The sequence below is a fragment of the Pholcus phalangioides genome, unplaced genomic scaffold, assembly GCF_987345545.1.
Source record: "Pholcus phalangioides strain wild (caught in Gottingen) unplaced genomic scaffold, Ppha-v1.0 ptg000001l_1, whole genome shotgun sequence".
In the NCBI taxonomy this organism is placed as follows: domain Eukaryota; kingdom Metazoa; phylum Arthropoda; class Arachnida; order Araneae; family Pholcidae; genus Pholcus; species Pholcus phalangioides.
In genome coordinates, this window is record NW_028301594.1 from 14505477 (window position 1) to 14520391 (window position 14915).

General features: G+C 36.5%; 1 protein-coding gene across 1 annotated transcript; it reads right to left on the minus strand.

The window, feature by feature from the left end:
• Positions 1 to 5356: 5356 nt before the first annotated feature.
• Positions 5357 to 6736, minus strand: LOC149089927 (uncharacterized). Its single transcript, XM_089234990.1, has one exon. The coding sequence runs from the start codon at positions 6734 to 6736 to the stop codon at positions 5357 to 5359; it is 1380 nt and encodes a 459-aa protein (XP_089091116.1).
• Positions 6737 to 14915: the final 8179 nt, after the last annotated feature.

The window sequence follows — 14915 nt, forward strand, 5'->3', positions numbered from 1 at the left end:
GAATATTTCAAAAATTTATGCACTCTAAAAATTTGAACTATGAGATTTGAAATTGTTTAATTACGTTATTTCTTGTATAAATAATGAGTCTACGGTATAAATATTCATTTTATTTCACAAATACTATTCATATTTACACATACATATACACATAAATGCGTACATGCTCATAGAATATGTACGTATCATACGTACACACACATACATATGCCCCTTCTTTTCTTTCCTTTTTTTTGTACCATAACATCGTGAAAAATGACCGTTTGTTTCAGCTGGGATTAAATTATCCTAATATTTCCCATTGATGTCATTATTTATAATGTATTCTATATAAAAACAATCTTAAAATATATTTTTGTAATTTTGTACGTTTTTTTGCGTACGTGGAAGCGTCATATTTATTGTTACGATTATGAGCAGTCGACTTAAATGAATTCACTATTTTTGGAGCAGTAAACGAGAAACATTTTTGAAAAAGGAGTTTATTTGTTTTTGGGACTTCAAATCCATGTTTGATTCTTGCCAAAGTTCTGTTTGTTTTCCGCTTTAACAAATTATTGTTTTTGAACACAAAATGTATAAGTCTGTAAATGTATAGCTGTCTAATGTCCAATGTATGACAATTGCTATTGTGATCGTAAGTATTACATGTTTGTATTATTAGTGTTCTTGCTTTGTTGTATGTGTTAATTAATTTCGTAATATGGGTTAGGCAAGGCCCCCCCAGGCACATAATCTATAGGTTATAATTGAATAAATCCATGCATCAAAAATTGTCCTTTAAAAAATCTTGATAAAGTTAAAATGTGGCTGTGATAAAGTTAATTTATCACATTGCAAGTTCCATCTTAAATCATCCTGTATAGTAACTCCTAAGTGTTCATATTGACGCACTCTTTGTATTTCATGACAATTGCAGTTCCGTTGTGTTTGTCGGTTTCAAGTGTGTATTTTAACGGAGATCTCGAAATTAGAGTTTACGTTTCTTATTTTAATGCATTGAAACTGGGTTTTGTGTACGTATAATTCGAGTGTGTTTTCGGTCATCCACTGATTAATGTATCTGAGGTCGCTTTCTGTTTTTTCTATAAGGTTCTCAAATTTTTCATCTTCCACGTAAAGAGCTGTATCATCAGCGAATGATATAAGTTGTCCATTTATATTCAGCAAACAGAATTCATTAATATAAATCAATAATAATATAGGACCCAAAACTGATCCCTCAGGGACATCCTTTTAAACCTGTAGGTATTCGCTTATTTTCTTATTTGTATTTCTTATGGTATTAAAAAAACTGAATAAAAATTTATTCAAAATGAAGGAAACTGTTAAATTCATAAAAGGACGACAAAGATTTGACGAGTGAAGTGTGATTCAATCATTACACTTCATTCACTCCATTTTTGAAATATAGATGGTAGCCCTAAAAATCAGACTCAACACTAGATACGCAGTCAGACAGTTAGGTACACCCACTTACACTTCCGGCACAACACACTAGGCAGTAAATTGTCCATAAATAACAATATACCTGTACTGTGATCGGTTTGAAAGAATGAAAAAAAGACATCTTAAACCGCGGTCGTGCTGGACTTGCATCAGTGGACTGTTCATAGGCGTACGCATAATTTCGATTTCGAGGGGGGGTTTCGATTTTTTTCTCTTCTGATGGGGTTTTTTTACGTTTTTCCTGCAAAGTAACACCATAATCTTGGCTACCTCCCCTCCCCCTTTGCGTACGCCAATGGGTCTGTTGAAGTTCGTTTACTGATGCTTCCTATCGAGCCGTGAATGCGAGCCAGTCTTCCATTTGAAGAAGGTAGATCTTCAACACACCGGTATGTAATACCACTTACATACCGCTTGTTTAATTAAAAAAAAAATAGGTGTCATATCAGTTCTTGAAGTTTGTGTCATGAATCACCTTGTACACATACACATTCACCCTACACGTTCCACCATATACGTTCCGTATGATTCGTTGTAAAAACTCCGCAGAGGAATACGTGCACGATTAAGTAGTAGTGTCAACTATCGAAAAATTGAAATCGATTTTGAAATTTAATGTCTCCCTGGATGTGAACTTAGTCAACTGTGTGAACTGCATATAGCTTTTTGTCGTTGGCACTTCTCCAGAGATGCATACGTAGTAATTTTTCGGATGCCCTGTTAGTGTGTCATCGCTATTTTTCAATCGAACTGAAAAAAAAAAAAATTCGAAACATTTCAGAGCTTGTGAGATAAAATAAAAATCTAAAGCATTGCATGCAGTAATTTTGATATTGGAAGGGGGGGGGGGAAAGAAACTTTTCCCTGAAAAATGAAACAAAAAATAGGATATTATCCAATAAAAGTTCGCCAGAGCCGAAATCGAATCTCCGGGTGTAATGTCACGCACACACAAACAAACGTAAAATACCTTTTGTTTTCTCACTCCTTACATTAAAAGTTATTCGAAGCAATGTTTGCCGGAATACTAGGTTGATAAAGACTCGGTCAAAGAAGGAATATCTATAGATGGAGGAAGTGAAATAACCGCACACACTCCTTTCCTTTCTCCTTTCTCTCTGAACACGAATTACAACTCAGCCAGAACAAACAAATGGGAAAAACGGTGGAGAAAATGGAAAAAGGGACGTGTGGGAGGAGTTTTTTTTTTCTTTTTTCCCATTGCTACTACTAGGTTTTCCTTTTTATCTGATTTTCATCAGGACCCATCATTTCAAAAAGTTTTTCCTTTTTCGCCCGTTCAAAGCCTTCCAGAAACATCTAGAACGTTCGATCTGAAACGATCTCCCGCTCACTTTATCGAATTTCACTCAACCTTTGCTGACAGCGCCATTTCCCACCATCTCTCTCTCTCTCTTACTATATATTTTTTGTTTCTTATTTTTCCTTCTCATTTCTTTACCGGCTCTTATTTTTTATCCCATTACCACCGACGTTTTAGAGCTGAAATAACAGCGTTAAAGTTATGGCCTTGTAAAGCATGGATTCGGGTATGTAACCCTTTAACTGATGAGACAGCGCTTTTAAAAATTGTTCAGGAGAAAAACATTTCTTCTAGTGTTTTTACTTCAGAGACGTCTGCACGCATATTCGGCTGACATAACAAATGAATGCATATTAGACGCACGTATTTTCCCAATTCCTCAGTAAAGGAGAATCGCTCGAGTGGATCCGATATGCTTAATACCAGATCTATCTAAAATTCCGCAAAACCCATATAAGCATATTTCTGATAAATCTAGAAACTGTGAGAAAAGTAGAGAAGCTCTGCCCGTATAAATCATGGCTTTCTTCATCCGATTATAGATAGCTTCTCAATTCATAGCAAAATCTATATCGTATTTCTTGTTAATACAAACATAAATACAAATACAACGGCCATAACCGGCAAAATGTCCAGCGAGGTGGCTGATAAAAGTTACCCAAAGAATCTCATGTCCAATGCATCTGAAGTACAGCAAAAAAGAAAGAAATTATCACTAAGTACTAATAATTATGAAAAAAATATAATATACCGTGATGAACAAATTGTGGTTGTCTTATCTGCGTATGTATAGTTTCTCGATGTGTCCCAATATATTTATCGTATAATTTTTTTTAGAACGCGTCCAGTGCAAGGGGATTCACGACAACCGAGGGTAGGCTATTCCATTTAATCGCAAAATTACCAAAACCTAGTGTTTTGCATTAGTAATCGATACTGGTGTCTTCTTGTCGAAATATTCGGTTGACGGTGTATTTATAATTTTTGAGTCCATCCTTTCCATCAGGACTGGACAAACATATTGCCTGACATGTATGGGGCTTGTAAAAATTTCGACCCGGCATGTATTTTTTTCGAAAACATGCCCGACGTGGGTATAAATAAGAAAAAACGAAAAAAAATTGTTTACATGCTCTGATTTTTTCATCGACGATGGTGCATGTATTCCTCACACATACGTGAAGTTCAACGGAAATGTTTTCCTTGGCAGCCATGTTTTGAATGTGTAGTCACTGAATTTTATTTATTTACAATAACAATAACCCCAGAAGGCATGAAATGCACTTATTCTGGAAGAAAAAAAAAATAATAGTCAGTACGGGAAGCACTTCGCATACGGAGTCAGGTTGAAATCCCCAATAGTGGAAGCGAATCTTGCGTAGGAGGCACATACAAGTTCTGATGGAAGACTGTTCCATATTCTTGCCACACGGCATCTATATCCGTAGAAAAATCAATCCCTTCTAGCCATTGGTATTCTTATTTGGAAGCGATGCCTACGTAGGTTAACTCGCCTGTCTATGATATCAAAGAAAGGCTCTCTCGATGGTAGATAAACAATTTGGTGGACTAGTTTGTAGCACATCTTCAGATCTGCAGCGATTCTACGCCATTCCAGTGAGTGTAAACCCAGAAACTGAAGTCTCTGGCAATAAGATAGACCGCTCATGCCAGGTATTCGTTTAGTAAACGACCTCTGTGGCTTTTCGAGGAGCTGTATGTCCTTGATTTTGTAAGGGCTCCATACTTGCGAACAGATCTCCAGAGTCGGGCGAACGTACACACAGAAAGCATATGACAACGTATGCGCATCACACTTACGGTATGCCGTACGTAACATATATGAAATTCTATTAGCTTTGCAGACTATGCCATGATAATGATCAGTGAAATCCAGAATGCGGCTCATTGCAATACCTAAATCCACGCATGTATCCAATTGCTGTAACGTTTCATTACCTAGTTGGTAATATTCAGCATCGGTGCGTCTACCTAAATGCATTGATCCACTTTTTGATGATGAAATAGGTAGCTTATACTGACAACTCCACTGGAAAAGTTGTTGGCATGCAATTCTTAGGCCCCTAGTGTTTTCCACTGGAGAGAATAACTTCACGTCATCAGCGAATTGCAATAGAGAGATGGGTGACACAGCCTGAGTAATATCGTAAGTGTACAAAGTAAATAAGATCGGGCCTAACACCGATCCCTGGACAACTCCGCTTGGCACCTGACATTCTCTAGACATCACGCTGGCTACGCGAACCTGATGAACTCTGTCTGACAGCAGTTCTTGAATTATCCTCACAACTTTATCCGGAACCCCCATGAAAGCTAGCTTCCTCAGTAGTAGCAATCTGTCTACTTTATCAAATGCCTTTTGGAAATCGACGTAAATTACATCAATCTCTTGTCCAGAGTCTATAGCACTCTCCCATATATCATGACAAATCAACTGCTGCACTGGTAAGGAGCGGCCAGGAATGAAGCCAAACTGAAATGAGGGGATTAAACCCATATCGTCGGCAAATGGAAGTAACTGATTGACGATGCATCTCTCGAAAATTCTGCAGGATATATCGGTTAACGATATCGGGCGATAATTATTCGGATCTGCCCTGAGCCTTTATTCTTATAAATTGGACTAATAACTGCAGATTTCCAAGAGCATGGGATAGACCCGTAGTCATAGAAGGATGTGAAGATGGAGCTAAGCAGAGAAGGTATCAGGTCTGAAAGACGTTTGTAGAAACAACTGGGTATTCCGTCAGGACCCGGAGATGATCGACCAGGAAGAGAAGCAATAATGGCTTTTATCGTGTGAGTGCTGAACATGTCACGAAAGAAGGGATGATCATTCATAAGGCCTCGATAACGATGGTCGTAACCGGAACAACTGAAATTATATGAACCAGAAAATATGTCCGCAAAAACGTTTGCTTTCTCATAATCTTCCGTTATCGTGGTGCCATTCACAGTTAGTGTTGGTATGTCCCGGGATACACGAAGTCTACTGCGGACATCTCGGTGGAAAAAGTTCCGATCACGATTTTTACAGAGGTTGAGATGTAAACTCTCTTTCTCTTGGACGTAATTTGCATAGTTCCTAGCCATGACCTTGTATTGTTCTTTAGTGGTTTGACTAGGTATTGATCTATATTGACGCCAAGCATGCAATTTCCTATTGTTTAGCATTCGTAAAACCTTATCTTTTTTTCTAAATCTCATTTGACGGGGAACATGTTCACGAGACCGCAGAAGTAGAGCTGGCAAAGCATCCGCAGCTGAGATAGTTCCAGCCAGTACTTGGTTCTGCAGATCTTTTACAATAGCTGATAATCGTGGATAATCGGCATTGTGATAGTTTAGTGTTGATCGGCAATCTAATCCTGTTGTAATATGCAATGAGAAGTGTATCGGCAAGTGCGGTGGATTATCGCTGTTGCAGAAGGGTGGAAGTGCATATACGTCGTAGGCCACCGAAGGATCGGTAGCAAACAGAAGATCTAAGAAGTTTTCCCCTTTCGTGGGAAAATCGACCAACTGAACAAGGCCTAGTTCTGCTGATATTGACATGAACTGTGACTCCAATTCAGATGAGAATCTCCCGTTTATCCAATCGATTCCCCGCATGTTGAAGTCCCCGACCAAAATCACCGGAAAGCACGCAGAGCAGTAATGCCTTCTCAGTTCTCTCCAAAACTCACACCAATGATCTAAATTACATGCTTTATTTGGTGGAACGTACGCCGTAATAAGCCTGCACTTCCTATTTCCGCTTTTTATATCCACCGATATTATCTCAACATCTTGATTTCCATTATGCACGTTCACCAGCTTAGGTTTAGGCTGCTTCGAATAATAATGCATACACCTCCTCCCGCAGTAGTTTCTCTGTCGTATCGGAAAATATCGTATCCTGGTAGACATATCAAGGAAGACGAAACTGACTGATGTAACCATGTCTCTGCTATACACAGAATGTCGACCTCGTATGATTGAATGCAGCAACGCAAATCGTCAATTTTATTCACAATACTTTCGATCTGTGTTTCATCGTTCTACTACTTAGCTGCCCGGTGCTGTCAGGAGTTCCTCATACACTGCAACTGGGCTGTTCCGGGAAACGAATAACCTCACTTACAGCGAAATAGCATACCCAAAATAGTATATCCTGATGATATTTGCGAAAAGAGAGAGAATAATTCTTAGTTTGCATAAAGAAGTAATTTTTTTTTTTTTTTTTAAATTATACTGGGTGATTACCAAGTTCCCCTAGCTGCACTTTACTAGTGAATTGTTGATCCTAGAGGTATACTTCCAATTAGAAAAGTTATCAAAATAGCGATAGAACTCAGACAAGAAGATGAGAAAAGATAGGATTTGCAGCATTCAATCCATTTAGTTATCAGATTCATTTTTCACTTTTCGCTTGAATTTCTCCTTTTCCATAAGCAAAAATTATTCATGCCCTTTTTAACTGACGTTGCGTTTGCGCAACGCTTTGATTAATACTTTTTAATAATGTTTATGCAGATTTTTGATGGAAACGAATACTTTTGGGAATTAAAAAGTTTAGTCATACATCATAGCATTTTTAAAATTTGTTTTTACAAAAAAAAAAAAAAAATTTATGACTTTTTGAAAATGGTGATTTGATCATTTTTGTCGCCGCACCACGGTCATTTCCTCCACACGAGGGCTAATTTTGGACCGGGACCTAGAATTTATTGCCGACTCCGAACGGCATCGTTTTTTATACTCATTGGAGCTTGATGCGCTAACCCTCGATGTGAGATTCCCTGCAGTAGCAATTTTTTTTTTTTCGTTGTTGTACCTCCTTGTCAGCAAAGTTTCTGACAAGGACGAACCATGTATCGAACTTACCTACTCCTCTAAACATCCTTCGGTAATAAAGGAAAGTATTTTCTCGATCTGGGCTACCGCGCCCATCAAAAATGAAATTTTATCCTGGTTTTCAATCTCAATTTCTTTTTTTCATGACCATGAACAAGAATAAATTTTTAAAATATAGAAAAAAAAATTTCCCCACAAATTCTTTTTGTCACAAAATATACAAAATTTTCCAAAATTGTAAGTACTAATTATTTTTATTAAGTCGAGCTAATTAATTTATATTAATTGAAACAGATTGGAAATAATAATTAATTATTTAGTTGCATTAATTACAAAGAAAAACAAGTTAAATTAATGCTCTTTATTTTTAATCACTCAAACACGCAATCTTAGTAACCAGTTGTCATATTTATCTTACAGCAGAGCCCGAAATCGGTCAGTTAGCGATTTGGCTGGAAATTCCTTTCTAATATCCAAAATGAAAAGCCATGATTCGGAAGGTCATCATCATTTGGCGTTTTTTTCGTGATAATTATGTCCACGCTAGCTTTGACAACCCAACGGTCACTATGCTGTAATTTTTTTTTTCTTCAAAATTTGACAGAAAAAACTACATTTGTCTATATTATTATATAACTAGTTTTTTTTTCTCAAATTTCTCCCGCTATTTGGGGCTAATCCAATACAGCTACAATACATATAGCCATGTATCGCACGTTAGCGATGGAAAAAAAATGAATTTGGCGCCTACTGGACCGTCTTACATCAACAAATCGGAAAATGGCGGGGATCTCCAGTCACTTCGCGAATTTGCCGGATAGAGCCCGAATATTTTTTGCAATTCGTACTCTGGCGTAAACTCTAGTCAATTCGCGAATCCGTTACACTTCAGGTTTTGACAGCAACATATAGAACAATTGTGCATTTCACTCCAGAATTTGAAGAGCGGTGAAAAATGAGTTAAGGTCATATTTCTCAGGAAAGCACCCTCGTGTGAATATCCAATATGAATATCTAGGTATGGAATTCCCCCTCTATTCGAGTACTTATAAAAACTAAGAAGCTTTCCTAAGAAGTATAAGGAAAGAGGAAAAGAAAGAAAGACACGAAAAATAGAAAGGACAGTTAACTTGGAAACGCCTCCAAGGAAAGCCAAGACACACACACAATGTAACGTAACTACAACACAATCCCATTGAACGTCCGCAATCAGTGTAACGACTCATAAAAGAAGCAAGATCGAATCGTTTGAATGGTCATTCTCCTTCCTAACACGAGGGACAAATTGGTCATACACGGCACGCAGTTAAGAAATACCCGATATCAGCTTATAGGTCAGTATCATTATACTTTTGTGTCCTCCGGATATCCATGGCCAGCCTTATTTCCTTGGCGTTTTATTATTTTGTTCACTATTTTTTTCTCTTATAAATTCTTTTTCCATGTCAGCGTAAAAGGCGATTTTCTATTACGACATAACTGTATCATTAGTGCTGTCAAAACGATAGAAATGGCTGTGGATGTATTTTGCCGAATAAAATCAATATAATAGACATTTATATTTTCCATCATCGACGTGACGTTTTCCCTATACAGGCTTTCCCGAATTTGTTTTGCACAACGGACACCTCTGCAACCTGACTTTAGAAACATACTTTAACGTACAAAATGTTTGGGAATGGTGTGCTGTTACTTAAAATTTCAAAATTTGTATCAAAAGATACATAAAACAACAAAGAAATTAACTTTTTTCATTATACAGTCGCCTTGCGCTAAAATTTCCAAACATTGAAACGTAGGTCCTGCTCTGAATTAAAAAAAAATGAATTTGTAAAATTTCATATGTTTAAATGCAATATTCATCGAGATATTAAATATGTGAAATCGCTATGTTCTGACTTCTCATTTTTTTAGTAATTTTTGATTGACTCAAAAAGTGCCGTTTTAAGGCACTGTATACGAATAGAATGAACTTAATCACACGCACCACACACATTTTATGTTTTTTTTATTCACAATAAATATCAATTTATTTTTTTTACAATTATTTTGACTATTGCAGAGTTTTGACAAATTCAATTACGTTTTGCGATTTGTAAACCACATCCTGAATCCTTGGCGACAAATGCTGAAACCATCCGAGTAGAATTTCTTTGTTAATATCATATTTGAAAATATGTGTTTTTTGCAAATGATTTCTCAGCGCCGCATTTACATTTCAATAATCAGAAATTGTAGCACAAAGGGTCTACACATCACAAACTTTTTGTAATTGAAAGCATGTTTCTAAAGTCCATGGATGTAGATATATCCGTTGTGAAAACAATTTGAGATACCCTGTATAATCTATGGTTAACTCCCAGAAATAGGTATAAAAAAATGTTTTTACTTATATATAAGGATGTAAATTGGTGCTCGTTGTTCGCATAATATAAATTGAAACATTGCATCTACGCAGCGATTTAATTGATTTGATTGATTTTTCAATTAGTTACTATGACCAATTCAAGGTAAATATGTAATTTCGATATATATTGCTGTGCCATCTATAAGCAGATAAAGTCTTGCTTAGCAAATTTGAATATTTGTTACGTATTCTATTTCTAACTCCCAAGTTTCGGTAGCTCTCAAAAAGATGGGTCTGACAATGGGTCAACTCTTTCTAGAGAGAGAGAGATTGATTGATTGATGACCGCTCACGGGCAGAGCTGTTGATAGAGACAGAGGGAGAGAGATTGCGTGTGCGTGCGTGCGTGCGTGCGTGTGTGTTCTGCACTGAAATGACTCTGAAATGACGTACTTTTAAAAATACCAAAAAATTGAGAAAATAAAGTGATATAAATAATTTATATTAATGGTTTGTTTTTTACGATGTTTTTGTCATACTACACACACACACACACACACATATATATATGTGTGTGTGTGTAGTATCGGGCATATCCACCGTTCAGAAACGCCTAAACTTTTCGAACCCCGACCCACTGCATAGATTCTATTTCACTCTCATAAAATCATAAAATTCAATTTTTTCTTTAATAATTCTTTTGTGTGTATATACATACACATATATTCAAATATACACTAGACTAGATAGTTAAGATCAATGCGCGCTCGAAATTTACGATAATGTTTGGTGGTTATCAAAACAAATATTAGTTTGTCATGAATTTTTCAGATTTGGGTAAGTTGAATTGTAAATGTAGCCTTCGGGCCATGCACAAATGATGCTAATCTCTCATGACTCCTAGAGACCCATAATATCACTAATGATCCCTTTTTCAACAAAAGATTTAAAATGTTGAAACGTTAATTAATAAGGATAAGTACTTTTCTATAAGACTTTCTAACAAGACGATAATTTTCAATATGATGTACGTAAATTTAATTTTCAAGGGAATAAATGTTTTCGAGGCATATTCCGTTACATTCCTAGTTTTAATCTGTTTTAATTAACCCAAAATAAATGAAAATCAGAAGATATTGATGATAATATATATTTCATTGAAATGTTTGATGTTGATGTAAATTTTGAAATATCTCATATAGGCGTACGTCTTTAATGTGTCTGGATTATATTGAGTTTGCACGGTTCTTAAAAATCAGCCAATAGTTCAAGAAATACTTATGGTTCAACACTCGAATGAAAAATCTGTGCTTTTTATATTTCTAACTGAAAATGTATGCTATACATTAAGTCAGGTCTTAACTCCCTGTGGTCAAAAGAAAAAATTCTAAAGTGAAAAAAGGCAACCCCCACAGTTGTGTACCAGGGTCTGAAAAAGTAAAATGATTTCTTCCATTATAAATTTTCATTAATTATGAAATGATTTCTTTCAACAATTATGAAATCAATTCTAAAAGTAACCATGAAATTATTTGTAAATGTTAGTCTGGAATACAGTAATTTGTTTCTATAATTCTGGAAAACTACAATGCGCATTGACGAAACTAGCGCATACTATTTTATAACTCTATTATAAAACGTAGGTTATACTTCTTTAAGTATATCACTCTAATTATATAAAAGTACATATATTCCAATCCATTAAGTGAAGAAAAACGCAATTTCAATTAATAAATTATTGATTACCGTGACCGTGGAATAGTCAAGTACAGCGCCAGACCTAATTTTGCTTTTAATTTTAAGGCCTTCATCTCCCTCATCATAGTGACCACTCTAATGGCGTGATCACGGAATACTATCATTAACAAAAACATTTTAGTTACTGCAAGATGGCAGAATTCCCCGGGAAAAAGGAACATGATTTTAATTTAATTTCTAATTTACAATTATTGAATTCAATTTTAAAATATCCACACTCAGAAATTGCACGTAGGGTCAAACACACTCATTTGTTGAATTTGAACTACATTGGGGAGTATTAGAGAGAGAGAAAATACATTTCCATTAGAATTTTTCTAAATTTTAAGAAGGAGAAGGGGTTTGAGGAAAAGTAACTCACATTCATACACACTATTTGACAAATTCTTGAGATTTTGGTGAGATCTACTTGAACGGCGGGCATCTTATCACCTCAAAATACTCATCCGAAATAAATCGAGAGAAGCGAAACAAAACTCCCAGGTTGCTCCCGGAATGGACTTTCAGCCAATCAGCTTTTATCCTGTGTATATAATATGCCAAGTGTAAGTAAGATAACAGATGAGATGGTATGGGGGCCCCATTCAATTGCTCTTAAAATATACCTTCATCCTAATATGTGTACGTTACAGATAGAAATGCCCTCTACACTTGTCAATACAAGATTCATCGAAAGACGTTATTTGTGGAGATGAAGATTACAAGGAAGAGAATCCATCACTGCCCCCTCGGGGATTCGAACCCCGGTCTCTCGCTTTAGTGCCTGAGTGCTCTACCATCTAAGCTACGGAAGCAGATAGAACGGTGCCTTTCAACATACATATACGCTCCAAGGTTGAAACATTCTATCTGCTTCCGTAGCTTAGATGGTAGAGCACTTGTCCGGCAAGCGAGAGACCGGGGTTTGAGTCCCCGTGGGGGCAGTGATGAATTTTCTTCCTTGTAATCTTCATCTCCACAAATAACCAGTCTTTCGATGAATCTTGTATGTGTACATTAATCCTTCTTAACGAAACCCCGGAACTTTTCTCCTACTCCCAACCCCATCTCGTTGTAATTACCGCAAAACTGGTTAATCACGACAGTATACTTACTACATATAAATATGTAGTAAAAATTTTTTATGTTTTTTCTTCTTCTTTTTTTACTCAAAATAAAGTGTTCCGGACTCTGCTAGGCTGGAAGAGATCTCGGCGACGGGATAAGTCAAGTGGCAAAGTTCTGGCGTTTATTCAGCCAATCAGCTCGGTGAGTGAACCTTACGTCAGGAAAGGTTTCCAGGAATTTGGACTATCGTACCCTTCAGAGTAGAAGTGGACCTTATCTTAGGAATATCTTACCTCCATCTGAGGAATATCCAAGGGGGCCGTGCGTACAAACTCCCGTTCTTGTAATCAGCGATTTCCCTTTCACCAACCGAATTAAAAAAAAAAAAAAAGAGAGAGAAAAATAAAGCATACACATACTCTCTACGGACAAAATAGCAAACCAAAATGAATTACACATTACAAACGATTGACGATCATTTACTAAAAATTCGTTACGACTTCGATCATAGCACAGTAAATGGTGTCTATGAAATATGATTTCGTTTCAAATTTCCGATAAAAAAAAACGTATTTGTATCCATGAACTTTTATTTTCCTCATGAGATTTAAAGGGTGAAAAATATATATTTAAATGCCGTAACGATCATCCAGTGAAACTTCTAGAATGTTAGCCATTTTCGTTCCCTTAGAATTTGATAGAAAATAGTTCGAAGTAGATGAGTACATGTAGATAAATTGCTAAAAGATGAGGAAGAAGAAGTAAGACAAGAAAACCAAGAGCAAATTCAGCGTCCTTTTCCGACTTTTAGCGCTTAAGCTTTTTTTTTTACATCCTTTCCTTCACCCTCGTCTTTTTTTTTCCTTTCCAAGAGTCTCTTTATATTTTTAATTTAAACTTTCTTTGTATGCTTTGCAAAGTGAATATGCAAATTTCCGAAACTTAATCGCCACCTAATTACTTAATCGGGGAGAAGTTTAATCATCCGGCTTGAATAAACATTTTCCTCTTTATTTCACCGAAAACTTGAGCATTAATTCGAAGATCTTGCGAGAGCAGTTTGATCATAAGAGGTTGGGATGGGCTGTGTGTGTGTGTGTGGAATGCAACGGGGTTCTCTGGAGCACCCCGAGAGATGTCGTTAAACATGAAGAAGAAAATATACCTGAGTGTTGTAGAGGAAAAGGTATGTAAGTAACCTTCTATCCTTCCTCATCTCTACTCTTTCTCACACACACACACACATGATTCCGTCCGACCGCCATTCTACAACCTCTCGTCCACACGCACATAGACATAACCTGCTTATCTCTTCTTAAGGGACCGCACGAGGCCCATTAACAAAATTAGTTACCTGAAGAATTGCTAATGGTGGAGTCATTACAGCAAACATGATCCATTACACCACTTTAATGTTATCCCCTTATCCCACCCCACTATTCCGCGGTAATAAGATGGCGGTAAGCGATGAAGGTAAAGCAAGACTAATAACCTAATGGTTTTGTTTCAATTTTTAATCTCAAGTCCACCCTCCCTCCTCTTTTTTTTTGTTATTGGTATTACTTTTTTTTTCGCTGCATCTAAATCTTAACGTGCTAAAAACTAGAGCTAGGGGGGAGGCAAACAAAAAAGAAGAAGAGAAGTCAAGTGTTTCATTTTATGGTTTTTAGTTTGAGTACTTTGGTTATCGCAACAGCCAATCACGATACAGTGAAGGTACTTATTACAGGTGTTTTCGGCAGATACGATGCTGAGGTAATTGGAGAAAAAGAGGCCATATATTTGATACTTCCCGCTGGAAGGAAGAGAATCCGCGCCACATTCCGTGTGAAACGAGAACTATAAAATGGTGATTATGATTATAATTATGTTTTTCCTAAAAGCGAAATCACTAATTTCGCCTCATTGAAGGAACATGTAACTTATCAAGAACTACACGAGATCGTGTAATTCTCTGTAGCTCGGTATTAGCTGAAACGTAAGGTCCTGCTTGTGTTTCTAATGCTATACTTTTATCTAGAGAAGATAGATGGCGCTTGTATGAGCTTATCGTGAAGAAAAAAAAAGGACACGGAAAAACAGGCATACAATGAAGCAATATTTGATTGTCACTGCGAGATAGTGTATAATAAA

Excerpts from the sequence above, each read along its gene's own strand:
- LOC149089927 (XM_089234990.1), bottom strand. The coding sequence starts at position 6,736 with ATGGTTACATCAGTCAGTTTCGTCTTCCTTGATATGTCTACCAGGATA.